This window comes from Echiichthys vipera (genome assembly GCF_963691815.1).
Source record: "Echiichthys vipera genome assembly, chromosome: 15".
In the NCBI taxonomy this organism is placed as follows: domain Eukaryota; kingdom Metazoa; phylum Chordata; class Actinopteri; order Perciformes; family Trachinidae; genus Echiichthys; species Echiichthys vipera.
This window is the reverse complement of record NC_139840.1, coordinates 20,307,629-20,327,502: the sequence shown is the minus strand read 5'-3', so window position 1 is coordinate 20,327,502 and position 19,874 is coordinate 20,307,629. Positions and strand designations below refer to the sequence as shown.

Genomic DNA, 19,874 nt, shown 5'->3' with positions numbered 1-19,874 from the left:
TCTATAGAAACACACAAGGTGGAAGGTGTTGTTCACCTTTGAGCCTTGGTGAACAACAGGAAGTCCCCTGGTGAATAAAGTGCAATCTGGTCCACTCAGTCAGTCACCGTGCTTCATTGGAGCCTGTTGGACACACCATCAGCTGTTGGCAGAAGGACATTTGACTTTCACATAGCGAAGAGCTTGTTAGGTGGATATACATACTGTACCCGGGGCTGGGAGCTGTTGGAGACAGAGATTGGAGTGGGCATGTTCTTGAACACGGCTTCTCCCCAGAGGCCGTTCACCATCCCCATTAACATCAACCTGCAGGGCGCTCGCAGGCGGCAGACAAGGTAAGAGAGAACGATTGACCAGGCCTGGCAGCAAAGGCTTTGAAAACACTTTTGGGAGGTCATTAGGTGAAGTTTTAACATTCACATTGCGATTTCCAACTCTTGGGCACACGTGGGCATGTATGATTAAACACACTATATGTGTCAGAAAAGCCAGAAGCACGTCTGAAAGGTTTGAACTGACTGAAATTGATATAATTATTAATATTATTAAAGGGGCACTCCACAGATTAAGCATATCGACTTCAGTTTACATGTCGCAGTGAGCACTACTCAGGCTTTAAAAACAGCTGTATAATTCTGTGAAACTGGCACCACAGTGCACTGAATAAATACATCATTCCTAGTGATGTATCGTAGATGACTGTCTTGCAATGTATCGAGTATCATGATACAATCACTATCCTGACTAATATATTATGGAAAATATCGTATCATGAGTTACTCTAATTTAAAGTGTTATCGAATATAGTACTATATGGTAGGCTACTAGTGCTTTGAATGGTTACATCTTTATGAGCTCTCTTTTGTGCAAAGCTAAATAAATAAAAAGAAAATAGGAAAGAAGATTTTATAAATATGATATAGACAGATGAGCTACTTCGAATTGAGCCCCAAAATTAAAGTCAAGAATAAACATAAACATCTGAACTAGTGTGAACATTTGTTTTTATTTCAAAAATCTAAATTAAACTAAGTCTTTTCAGTCACTTTCAGGCCTGAAGCTGAATCATCTGGAATATGAAATGAATCAAATAAACTCAATTATGAGACGAACATGAAATCTGTTGATGCATTAAATCAAATATCTAATTGTGTATGTGTGTGTGTGTGTGTGTGTGTGTGTGTGTGTGTGTGTGTGAGACAGAGAGCTCCTGCACACCGCGACAGCACAGGAGCAGGAGTGGTGCAGGGGGCTGGACGGGTGTGGAGGGCAGCGAGCTCGGACCCAGATGCCGGTGTCGAGTGTCGGGGAGGACAGGGCCATCCTGCTGGGCTTCGCCATGATGGCCTTCTCTGTGCTCATGTTCTTTGTGGTTGGCATCACTATGATCAAACCTTATGTTAACAGGTACCTGATGCTAGAACTGATGTCATATGAAAGACAGTATTTTAACTAATGTGTGATTTTTAATAATGCAATTAAGGCTGCGACTAACAATGATTATGATTATGTTTTTGATTAAATAATTGTTTAGTTAGAAATGTCTGAAAAACGGTCAAAATCTCAGAGATATTCAATTTATAAAAAAACTGGGTGTGGCCCCCGCACTTTACGCCCCTGGCATGATAACCGTACAGATGCGGTCGTGAAGCATTGCAGTTGTTTATTTGAGGGCAAAATGTATGTAGTCTGAGCAAGGGCTGCGGAAGTACAGGGGTAGGAAGTAGGCTGGTGTGATTCCCTCACAAGAAAGATCAATTTATATATATATATTTTTTGTATGATCCATAGCTTTCCATCTATTTTAGTGGCAGAAACTGGCTTCTATAAGATGTGCTACAACATGAATTTAAAAAAGTCAAATAAGAACACCCCTCACATCAGAGATCTGTGTTGGAAGCCCTGCCCTGGTAACATTGAAATGCTCCTCTGGTTTTCCAGTAACTGGGAGGAGGCGGCCAGCTGTGTGCTGCTGCAGGCCGACATCCTGGAGGAGTGGGTGGACTGCAGAGGAGTGAGCATGGTGCCTTGCCTCAGGGTGACAGTTAACCTCACAGACTCCAATCAGAGGGCTTCTCTCCACTTTGACGAGGAGTCGATCATCCTCACACCCGAGGTATGGATTAATGGCATTAAATTCTGGCCCTCAAGGAATAGATTCAAGCATTTAGACTTAATATCTATGTGGGCCGCACTGCAAATGACACGCAGGACCACTCAGTGTAGTAGAAATCCTGCTTGCTCAAGACTCACAGTCATCCAGTTTCTCATATTAGTCATCTAAGCCGGGATCTGAGAAAGAAATGATGGGAAAGAAAACTTTACTGAGCTAGCTGACAGGATGGAGAACTACTCTGACCCGTGCACCCGTGTGATTAAGCCAGTAGATATCTTTAAGAGTCACTCTCATGCTGCACTACTGCTCCTTTTCAGAGGAATTCAAACTTATTTTCAGTAGCAGCGTTGCACAGAGGCTAGGAATGGCTATAAGACTGAATCAAAAAAGAACCTTGCAGCTCGTCTCACTGATTGCAATCAGTGCTGCCAACTGTAACAAGCAGGTCACTTGATAAAAATTACACGTGAATCATCTTTTCTTTCTCAGTGTTTCTACTTACCCAAATGTCAGATGGACAGAACAGAACTTCAGGATGAAGTCCTGAAAGTGAAGAACAGCTTGGACGCTCAGCTGGGGATTACCTCATCCTGCCTCACTGACCCCAAAAGGCACCCCATGGACGTCATCTTGAGCAGGAAGTACACCTTTAGGAAGTCACTGTTTGCCTTGCTGTGGCCTTGTCTGATGCTGGGTGGTGGGGCTCTGCTGCTGGGCCTTGTGAAGCTGACACAGTGCTTAGCTCATCTCTCCTCTGAGATGTGCAGTGAGACAGCAGTGGGCAGTCTGACATCAAAATACACCCGGGGCAAATTGTACAGACTTCTCCAGAGGTCCAGCACACAGTCCCCTTCATGACATATCCAGGGTTTGTGCTGCAACATGCCAAAACGTGTAAATATGTAACTTAATGTGAACCAAAGTCATGTATACAGCCAATCAGAGTAAAAATTCAAAAACCCAAGAAAGACATAATTTTAGCCTTACTCTCTTGTGCCATGCACCGCCTTCTTAAGTGTGGAGAACTAGTGTGATCTCGCGAGGTGCCTGACCAGCAGATGGCTGCGGTACATACACAGAGGAATCACACCTTTCAACAATAAAAAGGTATTGATGTCAAAGCTGAAAATAAGTTGATTAAAGATACAACAGCAGATCTGATAATATAAAAACAACTGGATATATTGGAGCATACACATACTGTATAGAAAACATGTGGATGTAGCTATCATGACATCACCCATTGGTTTGTGGACTACTGTTTAATAGCCTTTAATTTGGCATTCTTGCTGTTGCCATCTTGGTTTCTCATAAATCAAAAATGACCATATGTGGACAAAGGGGCGGAGCTGGATTTGAGTGCTAAGCAGTTACGCTGTCATTTCAGTGGTGCTGCTCTGATTTTCAAGTAGCTGACAGATTATCGGGCAGACTTTTGTTTTATAACAAGACATTCTTAGGCAACCAAAGTGAAAACACTGTGAAAGGGTCACCTAGAAACAGATTTGTGACTATTTAAATGTACACAATGCCGTTAAGGTTATTAGAAAGAATGCAGGTTCAAGGCACCTTGGCTTCGCTGTTCAGACCAAGCTATCTTTTATCTTTTATACCATCTATGAGCATACATAATGTTGGATGCAATAAACGATAGGAGGCTTGACAAGCTGATATTGTGCTGAATTATGGGGTTTACAACAACAATCAGACTTTGTTGAATGTTACTTTTAGATTCTTAGTCCCACTTTTTACTAAAAGAAAAAGACCCATAAGACAAAGTTTAGGACAACTCTTAAAAGTTTATACATACCAGTCGGTTTCCAGTCGAGCCCTGTGTCTTGTATTCTATGGAAACAGAAGATTTCAATTTAAAGATCAACTGTTATCACAAATGCAAAAGTGCCTTGTAAATTCTACGCATTTTGATCAGCTGTAAAACAAGAAATGCAATGAAAATGCCTCCTGATCTATTTAGATATGGAGAAATGTTTTTATTCAACAGTACAATAAATGAATGCATACAGTTTCTTTATCAGACATGGTCATATGAGGATGACTGAAACAAGTATCTTAAGAGCTTTAATGATATATATACACAGATGGATATATAACTAACATATGAGTCTGGTTCTTTTTAAAACATGCAGGGTAGCTTCTTCCTCCTTATTGTGCTTACAGACTTCCACCAAGAGATCTGCACTTGACGTGAAGATCGTACTCCGACAACAGCATCAATCCTTGTCCTTCATTCAACAATCCACCTCTGCTCTGTCATTCATATCGTTTCAACAACTAGAAGCTGTCTACTGGGTTTTGTATGAGGATGGTGCACATTGTGCATGTTTCCTTTTTTTTTGTTTTTTTGTTTGGTTAACAGTTAACATATATGAGTTTGCTTACATTTAAAAATACAAAAATATATTACCTCTGTAGTTATTCAAGGAAAGCATTTGCACATGTAGTAGCAGTTATCTGTATCTGTTATCTTCATTGTGACTTTGTTGTACCTCACACAAGTAACAAGGTCATTTCTATACATGAAATTCAAGTAAACAACATCAGGTCAAACAAAAAAAAAAAAGAAGTAGATATTAGAGGACCTCATGCATAATGCAGTGTGAGAAACAGAAAACATAAGTACAAAGACAAATAGCATAATTTCAGAGAGTTCATCCATAAAGTATATGGGGTCTAGTTTTCTCAGTTTGGGTCCGGCCCACTGCTCTGTAGCCTGTACAGAAACACATGCATCACAGTAGGATCGGTTTCCTGAGCATTTTTAAGTCCTTACCCATGTACAGAAAACAAAAATTGGACTTTCAGACAGACTTGAGTGACCAGGAAACCGCCCTGCTGTGTATCATTTGGTAAAGCTGGAACATTTACTGACCTCTTACGTATGTGTCTGTGCAGTGAGCAAAAACCTGCAAAAGACTATTCTTCCACACATAAGGGTGACAATCATAGGACAGAGGAGGAAAGAAGACACTTGGAAGGTTGAAAGGAAATTCACTTCGGTTACTTTTCTTTACCTGGATGTCACGATCTGGGACCATATGGCAAATGTGAGGAGAGAGTCTTTCTCTCTGTCAAAGGTGTGATCGAGAACAAGAGGACAGGAGCGAAACTCAACAGATCAAACATTTTACAAACGGCTTAGATTGAAGCTCCAAATATAAACCTGGTAAGGAGAAGCAAAAGGCAGGGTCCAAAGGCGTTTCTCACAGTTCTTTTTGTTGGGAAGAAGTAGACAAATCTGTTGCAGTGCAGCATTTTTTTTTTTCTTCTTCCGTGTACTGTCTGTTCTTAGTCCGCTGACACACACACATCTGTGTGAGCATGTGGGGCGAGATGCATTTCTCTCTCTGTCTTATGTGACATTAACTTTTTTTCTTTTCTTTTTCAGTTTACAGTACATATTAGGATCATGACTTGCATAGAGTAACAGCACAGCATACAAATAGAACACTGCACATCCTTTTCCCCCCTTCGTTTCTTGCAATCATCAGCTGAATAACAGAGAATAATTCATTTACAGCTGACTGTCAGAAAGGTGTCCTCCGGTCAGTCTGTGTTCTGATTGCGTGTGTTGAATGCGAGGACATTTGTGCCTCGACAACGGACACAAAATAATACTGATAGACAAACAAAACAAATAGTGCTGAGATCAGCTATGAGTACACACAAGAGACTTGGAATAGTAGTGACTTTTTTAACAATAAGACTGGTGAGTAGTGGCGGGGTTACACATCTAGTACTTTGGCTCAGTAGAAAATAGACTCAAAAAGGAATATGTGCACCGAATGCATACAAGTCTATGGATATAATGCTGTACAAAGTCAGTTATTTGTTATGATGTCTAAACTGAGGACACGTCATCTGTTGGCTACAAATAAGTTGTTATTTCAGTTTCTCCAAAAGTGTTAAATGCTAGCTACGTGTTGAACAACACATCCTCCATCAGTCCTGTAGTGAGAGTGTTTGTGATTGTTGTTTATGATTGTAAGGGGTAATCGTGATTTAACGGGCCAGGCGTCTCTTTGTCTCTTTCATTCTGTCTCAGCTGGCCTTGCTGTGTGCGCAGATATCTCCTCCGTCTTCATCAGTTCAAAAGTAGGAAGGGGAAATAAAGCATTTACACTCTGTCAGTTCATCATTAGAAAAAGCCGGCTGTGCTCATGGTACACCACTTCATGATGTTCCTTTCTTAATGCTGATGGTTGAAGAAGTAATGAAAGGAATAAAAAAAAATAAGATAAAAATCTGCCCATAGTTTGTTCACATGAAGGCCAATGTTGTCGAGGTCCATTACACTCTCCAATGCAGAAGATTGATGAAATATAACTCAACCCTGCCTTCTGAAGTTCCTAGTGCAGGGAGAAGAAATTCAGAAACCTGTAGAGACAGGAGCATTTAGGCATTTTGACCCTGAAATAGGCCCTTCTGGATACTCTTGTTTTGTGGTGCGCTGACAGGTAATGTTTCAGAGTCACATGCTGACAGAAGTATTAACCAGGCCTTAGTGTTTGGGAAAATACCTTGCTCGTTTCTCACTATACTTTTGGTTCTTAGTGTGCTGTTGTTGCCACATTTCAGTTCATGGCATGCTGGCGGATTGTGTGGAAGATCCAGTCCATCTTGGTAGTCCAGCCGCCGTGGTGGGCGTCATTCATCTGCTTCATGAAGTAGTCCAGGGCCTCCTGCTCAGTCTTGTCCAAGGCCAGGGTCTTTCTGATGTAAGCGATGTCGTCAAATGACTGCAGCTCGGGCATCCCTGAGCCCAGCATCATGGAGAAGAGGTTGATGAAGAGGTTGGCATGCTGCCGGATTGCCAGGTAGGCCTTGTAACACATCTCCTGGAACCTGAGTGGGGTGGACGGGGGAGAAGGACAAGCATGTAAAAAGGGGAGAGACGAAATAAACGAAAAAGAAAAGTTGAGACAAAGAAAAGTGCAGGATATTCTACACATCTGCTACATAAAGTGGAAAAGTTAAAAGCGCAATCTCCCATTTTAATTTGACTTTGATGTGTTTCATAAGTCACTGATCATTTTTCTTTCGTCCCAGAATAACAAACTCATGTCCATTGCGGGTGTTACCTTTCAAACTCCCTCGTTTTGGTGCATTCCTGAGTTCCTTTGCTAATGACGATCAAGAAGTCCTGTGTGAGCACAAAGGGCACCCGTTCTCTCTTGTACCCAAACTTCTTCTTTTTGTGGTCAAGGAAATGGCCAAAGTCTATGTGGAACAGCTGTGAAAACATAAGAAATTAAAAGATTATTTGAGAGAGAAACTGAAAATATACATATGCAACATAGAAAGGATATCAAAATGTAATGTATACCTGTCCATCATCTTTGACCATAATGTTGCTATTATGTCTGTCCCCTATGCCCAGGATAAATGTGGCTACACAGTAGCCTGCACAAGACCGCGTGAACAGATCTATAGCCTGGTCATACCTAAGAAATCAAACAAATGGAAAATACTTTAGTGTCAGAAATGATTGTGGGTTTTTTAGACACCAAGGCTTCGTATTAGTCTTTATGTTATCACCAACACTGCCTCCATACTGAACAGAAGACTATAAAATCTGTATAAACCCCTGTTTTTGCCACTCACATCTCTCCCTTGTTCTTATCCTTGAGCCACTGATGCAGTGTGTGGCTGTTGAACTGCAGTGCCCCCTTTAGGCCTCCTTTACACTGGATCTGCATGATCGTGTGAGAGTTCCTCACCACCTCAATCAAACCCACGCAGTCACCGATCGACAGACAACCATATGGCAGCATCCTGGGAGAGGAAGGACAAGAAACATGAAGAGAGGCAGAAATAATTAGGGCAGCAGTGAGGGACTTCATTTTAAATGACTTGAGGTGGCTTGTAAGGGTCCACTAATCTGTATTCAGGTATGGAAGGCAGAACATGAAAGTATCCAGCGCGCGTTAATGTGCACCTGCATCCTTGCTGTCATGGTGAAGTGAGGAGCCTACCTGAGATCAAGGCCTTGGTTCTGCCAGATGTTCTCCATTATCCTAATGATCTGCAGCGTCAGCATGTCCTGCCTCAGATCTGCAGAGGCAGAGAGAGACAAGGAGGTGGATGACAGTAAGGTGAGTTTTAGCTGCTTAACTGCTCTTTGATCATCTCCATGATGCATTATGGAGCAGAGGTGTCAACGTCAGTTTCATCACAGATGGTGCAGCAAAATGCTCAAGCAGCTGCGCTTAAGTGTGATTCCAATAATGTGACTTGTTCTTTCTGAATTCTGTGTAAAGAACATGGATGAGGTTGTGTTTGTGTTGCCATGATATACCCTACAGGCTTAGGATGATTTTTCATGTCTGCATGTGTGTGTGTGTGTGTGTGTGTGTCTGCGTGCGTGTCTATACAGAGGTATAGATGGGCAAATAGAGATAGAGGCAGCAAGCGAGATACAAGGGGGTAAAAAGAGAAACAAAACTCACCATCTCCGTTTTTGAAGATGATTTCATTGTTCTGAAAGAGCAGCTCTGACATCATATCTGGGTTTTCCCAGTTAAGCCATAGAGGTCGCTTGGCTGATGACATCATCCTGCATTCCTCCAGACTGAAACAGACGATAATATGTTTAAAGAGAAAATGTGCCTGTGCTCACAAGTCCTGACTCTAAACAATATATACATGATTTCACCCCAACAGAGTGATGTGGACTGAGTTTACTGTAAAATTACCTAAATATACTTTATCCACACACAAAAAAACACCTGACATTTAATTATATAATAATACTTTAAGCCTTGAAGAGGAAAAGGCAAAAGCAACAGCTGCAAACCAAATAAGTATTAAATGCCAGCCGTTTCAGAGGAGAGAGTAAGATGAGAGAGTACTGATGTACCGGAGGTTTCCCAGCTGATGTGCTGGATTCAGTGGGGAGGTAAAGCTCTGCAGGGCGTCCATGTAATCAGGCCTTCTCATCTGCTCCACCAGGAACTTCATTTGAACCTTAAAGGGACAGAAACCAAAGTATGAGTTAATCAAACACTAGTTTTAGACAGCCGGCGAGCCACTTTGCAAGCTTAATGCACAGTAGCAACAGTCTGCTTGCTCCTGCTTTTCCTGAATAAAATAGTTTTGTCCTTAAGCTGTTTGACAGGGCGCTGGTCATTTCATCATGTATAAGGGCTATTATTACTGATTTAATCATGCCGTAGGTAAATATTAGATCAATTTTATAGTTAGTAGACATTGACTTAGACACCATCCCCAGTTTGACAGACACTTTAGCTTGTGGCAATAACCTTTTGGTAGACAGTGCTTATGTGTTTAACTTAAAGTTACAATCTCAAAGATCTAACTTTCGTTCTCTTTGGCATCACCTATGACGATAACTAGTAATTGCGGGTCTGTTTTTGGAAGTCACTCCCCAGAGGTCCAAACGTTGTTGCCTTTGTCGCCCTTTTATTTGTTTATTTAGTCATAGTATCTGTTTACTCACAACACTCGAAGACACTGGAAAAAAACACTGCTTCACATGGAAGTGAGTTGAAGAACAAGTCTGTTGTGTCAGCTCCGCCTACCTTCTAAGGCAGACCAACCACTGCAGCGTGAGGAAATTAACTGTGTGCTTGTGGATTTTCCCAAGCACCCAGTTTGCAGTACTGTAAATGCAAAGGAGCATAGGCTCATCACCATTGTGATCTTGAATGAAAATCTTCAAGATTACTTTAACGTTACTTGTGAGTGAGCTGACACAGTTAAAAATCCGTTTTGGATTACTGTTTGAATTGTGTCAGCAAATTATTTGTATACTGTTAATTCTTAAATAGTGCCCATTCAAATTACGTGTCCATTTTTTAAGTCAAGGCATTCATTTGAGCAGTTATAGGACATGGGTCTTTTTTTTCTATTTAACCTTATATTCTAATAAGGAGCATATCTGTGTTCTGATCCGCATTCATTTGCTACTTCTGCTTCTCACTTCCCACAAAATCTACTAGTGTTGACCTTCATTAATAGCAGATGAACATCAAGAAAGCTCAGCAACATACAGTCGAACAGAATTAAACAGAACAGCATTTTTTGTAAAAACAGGAAACTCGAGTTATACTGATACTGATGGAAATAATAATTATTATTATGTGGAAATCTAGATTATACTATATTATCACAGGTCATAGTAGCCTTTCTTGGAGCCAACCTTTATTAAAGTACCATCTTTTATTTGAGAATATTCTGTATTAATCTATGACTATTCCTCAGTTATTTCAAGAAATGTGTGGTTAAAATATATTTAGCTAAAAGTAAAAACGCAACAGCCCAAACTCGGCCACTCTCCTGTATTGTGGAATCTCTGTGACCTGATTAGTCCACATGTTGTCAAGATTAAGATCAAGATTAAACTCGACCCTTCAGTGGATTACAATTAACAGCCGCTGGCTCTCAGATTACCTTCTGTGCCTCATCTTTCTTCTCCTGTTTGAGGAGGTCAGTGAGATTGATGAGTTTCTCCATGGCCTCCACCTGTCTGCTCAGATGCTTCAGATACATGCCACAGGCTCGGCAGTACGACTCCAGCAGCAGGCCAAACCGCTGGCTCACTGTCTTGTTGTGCATCTCCGACCTACACACGTGTAGGCAAGAAAAGAAAAAAGATAGAGGTTGTTTATGCCTTATTGGGAAATGTGTCACACACAGACACAGACACACCCACAGACAGACACACAGACAGACACACAAACACACACACAGACAGAGAATACCAAAACACTGACTTTCATCAGCTGCTTTCCCAGAACTTTCTTGAATTCAAAGTGATTAGAGACCAGACAGTCAAGTGTCATTCAAGCATCACTTTAACCTTTCAAGTGACAGTTGCATACAAACAGCTCTAAATTCTTGAAAGAGGAACTTTTTAAAAAAACACTCACTTTAAATGCCAGAAGAAAAAATGTCCTATCCTCTGATTGGTTAATGCCTTTTTCAGCAGGAAGCGTGCAAGTGGGTTGTCAAGGTACTGCTCATACTTAAGAACCTGGGAACCGAAACGTGGAAATACCATAATGTACATTATTTGCCTTAAAAACATAACTACAGGAAAAGAAACAAAACCTTCTTATCAGAATAACATGGCATTCTGGGAAAAAAAATCACAGTATTTACTGAAAGTCTATTGAAGGCGAGATGAGAATGCAACACACCTGAACCAGTTGAATGAGGTACTGTGAGAGTTTGTCATCAGTTAGGTATTTCTCAAGGCACTTAACGGCAAAATCTCTGATCATAGGATCAGGGAAGTTGCAATCCAGCAACTCCATGGCTTGCTCCGGCTTGATGGCAGGCCAGTCCTTCAGGAGGCAATACATCTGAAATAAGATTTTAACAAAACAAACACTGACTTCAGATAGATATTTTAAACAACCCGACAACGTATGCATACATGCTATCTGTGTAAATATCAGCAGAGTTGCATTAAGTTAGCATACATCTATTTCCCCGCATGATGTCCTTCAAAATAAAGGTGCGTCAGCAGTAGAGACCTGCGCTTACCTGTGCAATTTCATCTCTGGAGTTCCATTTCACAGCCAGGAGGATCTTGGGAAGGATCTCTGGCATGTTGACGCAGTCTTGTCTAAAAATAAGTATGGTGAGAGAATAAATGAGAACTTTAATGGCATCTAGACCAGCCCCACAAGTAAACAATGACCCCCATCAACGACCCCTGAGAAGCCTCATATAAAGGCATACAGCCGCACACACATTACCTGTGCCTCCATACGAAGTCTTTCTCCTGCTCAGTGATTTCAGACAGCGGGTCTCTGTTGCACACCTGGCGTAGCTGCTCATTGTCGCTGTCGGTCAGGGGGTTGTCACGCGCCAGTCTGTTACTCTATGACACCATAAAACACACGTCTAATAAAATAAACTGAACAATGTCAGCAGTGTATTGTGTCACATGAAGGTGATATTAAGTTACTGTCTGTGGTGTGAGTGAATAACAATGTGACGGCTGCTCAGAATTAGAGATGCACCAATACAGTTTTCTCCGATCCAATCCAATCCAATACCGATACCTGGGCTGAGCGTGTTGGCCGATATCCGATACTACTGTTGAATGAATGAACCGTATACCTTGCCATGTGAGAGAGGGCATCAGGCTTGACACAAACATTTAGCCTTGGTAACAAATTAACACAGATATAAATGTACTTAATATTATTTATAGTGTTCATTAGCAGCAAAAATAAATACACTTCCATGTAAATTGCACTGCGAACAGATATTTTAAATTGTAATTTAAAACCCTAACCAGTGTTGCAAACATAGAATTGAAGTGATCTCGCTGTAACTGTATTGCTGTGTATGATATTAATAAAAAAAGAAATGACTGGTTCGGTCTCATTCATCCGATATCTGATCCAGCCAATTAGTCAATATCGGAGCCGATATCCAATCCGAGTATCGGATCGGTGCATCTCTACTCAGAATGGAAATCAGATCTAACGAGGAATCTAATAAGTGTGACAAAATACATGATAAAAAAGTCAAATGCTCGTTATCTTACCAAACCGGTGTGGCAGTAACTGAGGCCGAGCTCTCTGGATATATTCCAGTTTGCGTGGTCCTCAATGATGGTCATATCAGGGTACTTGACAGGGCAACTGAAATGATCAAACTCCAGCTCCAGACAAGGGGTTTCCTGCAGGTTCAGAAAGTGGTGGAAGAGAAAGTTGTTTACTGTAATCAAAGAAAGGTGTCTGTGTCAATGAGTATTTTATTAAGTGGGATAATAGGCTTGTTTGCTTAAATCGAGGCGGCTTAAATCCAGCTCTGAAACTCTAAAGGTCGTCAGCAGCCCGATTAAAACTGGGTCATGAGGCTTAGAAGTCAGTCACAGACATAAGCATAATACATATTTAAAAGCTTTGAAAAGATTATGTTTTGTGCCATGTTATTTTATCGTCTTAGTGTTTCAAGATTTATGGTACAAGTAGATCCATCTTTGACAACCTGTGTACTTTAAATTATATTATAATCATTTTGGCAAATACGGTTTTGCATTTTGTTTGTACACTTTTTGTCGAATTCAGCAAATATCTCCTCACAGTGTGCTAGCTGTACATTCTGTGTGCCTGCTGAAAAAAAACATTAGTGTTCGTTCACAGCTCTGTAAATGGGCAACAAACTAAGTGGGCCAAGCCGAACAACAATATCCCATTGGTACTTGTGCACAGAAGAGGGGAAAGGCGATGGAAGTATAAAGAGAAAGGCAGTGGGAGAGAGAGGGGCAGTAAATCTGGCACATGCTACCGTTCTAAAGGAACATTTGTTTGGGCGCTGAATTTAAATATCAATGATCTTTCTGCAGAATCGCAGAATCCACTTTCAAGTGACAAAAAAAAACTTCCATGGATGAACAGAAAAGAGCAATGTCGAACCATTCACCAATATTTTACATCTGTCCATTTAAACAACTATTTGCTCTGTAAAAAAAAAAAAGATGCAGCACTACTGGAAGCACAAATAGTGAGTGAGCATTAAGGCTCATAATGTTGACATTTGCAGCTCACCTTGTTGGGGTTAGAGCCTGTGACACCGATGGGGTTGAGCAGGTCTTCCAGGCCATGTGGGACAGGCCATAGGTTCAGAGCCATCTTCCCTGCTACTAGTGTGTGGGTGTAGTCAAACAGGTTGATGTTGCCCCAGGCAAGAGGACAGTGCTCCTACAGGAAAATACCAGTTAGATGATGCATATGAAAATGATTAGCGAGGCAACAGCTCGGGGCTATGAAACACGCAGGTACGGTGCAGAACACAGGGAGGTTGTTTATTTCCCATACCTACATTAGCCAACTTTGTTAACTGCTTTGATTCAAATAAGAATCAAACAAGAACAGATTTGAATAGAAATTTGAACAGCTCATTTTAAATTATAATCTTTTCATGAAATCAAACCCGGGTTCTGATTATATTTATGGTCTTTTTTTAACAATAGCCATTCTAAGTATTTACATTCTGTAATTAACTCTCTATATGGTTGTTTTCATTGTTGCATTTTCTCCTTGTTTTCAGCCTCACTGTTTACTATTCCACTGCTGTGTCAGAGCTGTATTAAGTTACTGCTAATGCAAAGCCAACATGTCCTACCCCTGTTGCCTCACATAAGAACCGTTCAACTGGTGAAACTCTGAGGTGCTTTTATTGTGAAGCAGACACAGGAAATGCAGTTTATTTGTCTCTAATGAAAAATTTAAAAAATGTGTCTACAAAACATGACATTTTTGGTATTTTTAGACAGCAGATTAGTTTTATCTATTGCAGAAAGTAATAAATCAGCAAGCAGAATGAGCTGTTAGACAAAAAGCTGTTGATTACAGGCTGCATATCTGTAAGGATTCAGCTAAGTAACCAACTCCTTTCACTCTGCCTTGCTGTTATGGAAAACCACTTGTACCGTGCGTATCATCAGCTCAGATCACAGCTGTTCTTGGCATGATGGAAAAAGGCCAATTGCTGATTGACTTCATTATTAAAAAACAACACTAGTTTGTTTGGCTGCAATGCAAGCAGATAAACCAGTTACTCTTTTAATATACTGATACAATAGTAGCTGCTCAAGAGGTGTTTGCTGTAGTATTAAAACTGCAAACATCAAAGCTGAAATCGTATTCATGATTTCACTGCTAACCTCTTTAGCTCCCTTCCTTCCCTTCACAGAGCAGATGGAGAGGCAGAGTCGGGCAGCACGGGGGATGTCTGGAATGTACATGTCGTAGTTGAGCCACTCGTTCCACCTGTAATAAACACAGAAGGCAGCATTAACATAATCAATCACATTACTCTCGCAAAGCTGAATGGAATCCCAGATTACAGAAGGCTTCAGTGTGTACTACCTGGGGTTAGAGCAGGGCACACGCTGGGTGTTGACATTGTCACACAACTGCTCTCCACCATGGTATATCCCAGTCCTGACGTAGATCTAGAGCGGTCACAAGAACAAAAGTTTTGTATACTCATCCATGGAGTGATAAATTTGACAACAATGTGCACCATCTTCTAATAACGAATAGGTACTGGAGATGTGAGATTACAGTCAGAATTTGTTTTTGTCACCTCAGAGAAAAAAAACTATCTATGTATAAAATACAATGATGTTTTCATGGCATCACATCGGTGTACCTTGTCAATGTCCCTGATGTTGACATTGACGTACGTGGCGCACAGAATCCTGATCCTCAGCGTTCCGTTAATAGTCCAGAGAGACTTGGTGGCTGTTTCCCCATTCATGTAGGGCGTTGCTGTGGATATTCGTCTTGCATACGACGGCATGGTGAAGTTGTCTATGGGCAGCTGGGAATACAAGCTGTCTTTTGCCATTAGCATCAAGTTGGGCATCCGTCCCAGCATGATGCAGCTGCGCACATACTGTCGAGGGCACAAAGTGACATTTTGAAGTAGCCACGATCGTAACATTTTGAAGCTATTCATACAATTTCTGGGTTTATGTATGGATGTTACAAGCACAACTTAGCAGTAATTCTGAAACATTGAGTCCTTATATAAAGTGATGTGTACAGTCTAATCTTGATCAGCACATTTTACAGGCAGCACATGTTCTCATAGATTTCATTTCATAAATGCCAAACACATCTGAATAGGATGATAATTTGATGTGAAGTCGATCCCCCCCTCTAAGTACAATAGCATCAGATGCAGCACTCTTAAGATTAAATTAGATTACCTTATACTGACTCAGAGGGTATTTCTCCAGTAAGTACTCATCACAGCCGCAGACTTTGAGGATGTACTTCCCCTGATACTCCTGCACACACATCTTTAACTGCTCCTGGGAGAGCAGCATGCTACGCGTCTTCTTACGGATGGCTTCAGCAATCACCTGCTCTGGCACATAGTCATGGTTGATCTTCAGGGTATACTTCTGCTTGTCATTGCTGGGTGACACAATAACCCATATGACCACAATGATTTGACCTGAGGGAAAGAGCATAAACGATAAAATCGATTAAATTGAGGAACTATGCTCTTATATATTATACTTTGCATAATATTCCAGAGTGCAATGTCTTACCTTTATCTAGCTTGTTATAGATGTGCCTGGGAAGTTCTGCACAGGATTCTACATTGGGAGGATATACGTACAAAGCTCTGCTGTGGGGTCCATTACTGTCTCTGAGGTCCACAGCCTCTTTGCAAACATTTAAAATGTTCCTTCTGAAGTCCTGCACTTCTGAGTCTTTCACCAAATCAAACTCACATATTGGCATCCCAATAGCAAAACCTAAAGGAAAAACAAGTGCTTCATTTATTTTATTACATTTTACATTGGAATATGAGCCTTGGAATTATACAGTGCAACACATAACGCATTTTTTGTGACCAGTTAAAGCCAACAGTATTATTTTAATCCTCCTCACAGTGGGTAATGACATTGTGAAGGCCAAGGGTTTTTATAATACATTACTGTAAGAGTACAGTAGGTTGTTTTGTACCTGTATAATAAGTCAAGAACCGTACCTATCTCTCTGTTGAGGATTTTCTCTTCTCTGTTGCCTACTGGCTCAATGACTTTGAGGAAGGCTTGGAAAAGCCTAAGATCGCACAACCTCCTGGTCTCATCGTAAAACTCCTCCCGCTCTGCCTCCTGGGTGACACTGACAAAGATGTAGGAGCTTTCCTCCTGCAGCAGATGGTAAAGAGGGTACTTTCTGGCCTCTTTGAAAAGCTCATGCTTGACTGTGATAAGTGTGGCCTCCCGGAGGCACTCCAACGTGAGAATCATGCCATTTGGCAGAAGGCAGTCCACCAGGATGCTGGGGGGCATCAAGTGCATCCCCCATAGTTCTCCCGAGGAGGGCCTTGGAGGCATGGTCGTGCCAACAAATTTGCTATTTTCAGAGCCTGGTAATTATCAGCAGAGAGACGCCAACCTACCGTGAGAGAGAAGGAAACAGTATTATATAAGAACCACTGACCTGTGCAGAATGTAAACAACGCTTGTGGCCAATATTTGACTTCAACGATGCTTGAGTTGCATAGTGACTGACAGCATATGAAAATGTTAATACACACAATCCTGAAGGTACTCCTGTTTAACATGGGTTTCAAAAATATGTTATAATAATAAGTTTATAATGCTGTTTATTTGATATAGCACCTTTTACAGACACAGTCACAACGTGCTAAAATAAGCAAAATGAGCAAGCAAAGAATAAATAACACTGGAAATTGTCTAAGTGTTTTTCAGCTGACTTTTTTTGCATATAGCCATTATGTAAAGTGACTTTGCTCAGTTTGACAGGAGTGGTAGCAACACATATATAATAATGTTATACAGTATATATGTGTTTTCTCAAGCATTATAAGGTTAGCAAGTAACCTTACTATAACAAAACTTTTCGTCACATCAGAAAACTTTCGCTTCAGTGTGTTGGTTTTAAAATAACTCATGCTAACTCAAAAAGGGGAACCAGGGACTTAATAAATGTGCAATTATGTCAAATAAAAGTACTGAAAAATCATGTAAACAAACATGTTAGCTAACAAGCATTACCCACATGTTAGTTACGTATGGCTAACACTGCGGAGTTACAGCTTGTATAGCTTTGACAGTCACCTCGACTAGTTTGTGTTTTGCTGCTGCTGCTTGGTGTTGTTTCCTTGCTAGCTAAGCTAACCATGATAGCCAAGTTCACTAAGCACATCAATGTCATCTAAACGTTACAATATGAAATAATAATCAATATAATGTTATCCTGAGAGTAAATGGGATTTGTCTAGTACGTAACTAGGTAGCTGTTAAAAGCGAACACACAACAAAACAAACAAATATATAAAGCTACCTGTGTCAGATAAGCTAACCGGTTAGCCGCCGATGCTAGTCTGCGGCTAGCGGAGTAAATCCCGTCCCTGCCCGCTCGGGAAGTCTCGAGCAGCGGGTTAGTCCATCCAAACAATGACACTGAGGGGTCGGGGACAGAGAAAAAGACTGCCCCTAGCTCCCAGTGATGTTGTCAATATGCTGTAGTAGTGGAATAAGTCTGTAATACTTCATGGTGTTCTTCATCGTGCTGTCTCGAAAATAAACTGCAGTTTTGGCAGCACGTTAGCTCCACGCAGCTAGCCTGTTCGAAGGCTGTTAGCAGGCTCATCCTCATCATGGACCGCCCTCCAGCAGCACAGAGTCGAGAGAAAGTATGGAGGACTAAACATGATTTAAGTCTCAATAAAGAAATACATGAATGCATCAATCAATCTAAACATAAATACAGGGATACAGAACTAAATACATGAAAAAATAGATGCTGCAATAAATAAATAATACATTTATAAATGTATTAATAAGTAAAATAATAAATAAATGCATAAATGAAAGAATTAATTTATAAATGCATAAAGAAATGTGTAATAAATACAGGAATATATAAATGCAGAAATAAGTAAATGAAAAAATAGGTGCTGAAATAAATGAATAAATACATTAATAAATGTATTAATAAATAAAATAATAAATAAATGCATAAATAAAAGAATTAATTTATAAATGCAGAAATAAATACAGGGATAAATAAATAAAAGAATGAATCCATAAATGCAGGAATAAATAAATGAATGCGGAAATAAATAAATTCATGAATAAATGTGTTAATAAATAAAATCTTATAAATAAATGCATAAATAAAAGAATAAATACATAAATGCATAAATAATTGGATGAATAAATAAATGCATGACTACATTAATTATTAAATAAAATAATAAATAAATGCATAGATACATTAATAAATATATGTATAATACATGAATGCTTTACATTTATTTCTACATTTTTTGTTCACCTGTTCACTTGTTCATTTATTCATTTATGTATTTCTGTGTCCATATGTCAATGAGATAGGAGGTCCTATTGTATTCATGCATTTATTTAATAATTCATTTGTTTCAGCATTAATATATTAATTTATTTATTTATTTATATCTGGGTTTAGTTATTTATGGTTTTATTTATGTATTGCGACTTAAAGGTTGTATATGGAGAATGAGCAGAACATCGCCACCTAGTGTCTTAAGATCGTAGTCGCAGCAACAAAAAATAATTCCAGCAGTCGGGTTGTGTCAAGTGATCAGCCTGCGCCATGTCAAGTGATGAATCACAAAGGTTAACGACTAATTTTGACTAATCAGTTAATTTTACAACAGTATTTAACGTTAGCCAGTCTTCGTTAATTCTTCTCACAGGGTAGAGGGAGGAAGGGGTGTGATTATCATTGTTTATTTATTGTTAATTTATTTATTTAGATTGTTATTTATTCTTCTTAATTTCCCATTTTTCACTCTATTTTATTGAATTATTATTTGTTATATTTTTTGTTATTCATTATTTCTATATTTGAAATTCTGGATTTATATTTTGAATACTCAACTATATCATTAAGTTTATCATTTTTGATCAAATTAAATAAAATGTGCAAAAAATGAGAATATATATATGATAGGAATATATGAGAAATACATTTTAAATTTCAAATTTTATCAGGTGCTTGTTGAGTTAAGTCAAAAATATGATTGGGTTTGAAAAGAATAATAAAATAAAATAAATAAATATTTTTTACAGAGGAAGCTGTTAACTACTAACAATGAATTATGGAGGAGGGGTGGGATTAAATAAGTGTATACTTCTTCCCACTCGTTTTCAGACATGTCAAAAAAGAAAATAAGTCAAGTTTTTGTGATTTGTGTATCTCAGTGCTTTCTAGTTGTG

General features: G+C 39.7%; 3 protein-coding genes across 4 annotated transcripts in view; 2 read left to right on the top strand and 1 right to left on the bottom strand.

Moving 5' to 3' along the window:
* The window catches only part of LOC310958237 (TSC22 domain family protein 2-like), a 163,724-nt gene that overhangs the window by 133,601 nt on the left and 10,249 nt on the right, over positions 1–19,874 (top strand). The window lies entirely within an intron of this gene.
* Positions 250–2,974, top strand: kcnmb3 (potassium calcium-activated channel subfamily M regulatory beta subunit 3; the record flags this gene model as incomplete). Its single annotated transcript, XM_083928003.1, has 4 exons — positions 250–335; positions 1,204–1,407; positions 1,942–2,116; positions 2,606–2,974. The coding sequence occupies 4 exons, from the start codon at positions 250–252 to the stop codon at positions 2,972–2,974; spliced, it is 834 nt and encodes a 277-aa protein (XP_083784129.1).
* LOC310958120 (phosphatidylinositol 4,5-bisphosphate 3-kinase catalytic subunit alpha isoform) lies at positions 4,156–18,159 on the bottom strand. The gene is made up of 21 exons (XM_083928937.1): positions 17,956–18,159; positions 16,631–17,043; positions 16,185–16,394; positions 15,837–16,087; positions 15,275–15,520; positions 14,989–15,074; positions 14,784–14,889; positions 13,666–13,818; positions 12,660–12,794; positions 11,860–11,984; positions 11,645–11,726; positions 11,296–11,460; positions 11,026–11,129; positions 10,547–10,718; positions 8,994–9,100; positions 8,584–8,705; positions 8,110–8,188; positions 7,739–7,909; positions 7,461–7,578; positions 7,216–7,367; positions 4,156–6,979 (listed from the first exon to the last, which is right to left on the bottom strand). Exons 2-21 carry the CDS (start codon positions 16,980–16,982, stop codon positions 6,709–6,711), a joined length of 3,207 nt encoding a protein of 1,068 aa, XP_083785063.1. The 5' UTR covers positions 16,983–17,043; positions 17,956–18,159; the 3' UTR covers positions 4,156–6,708.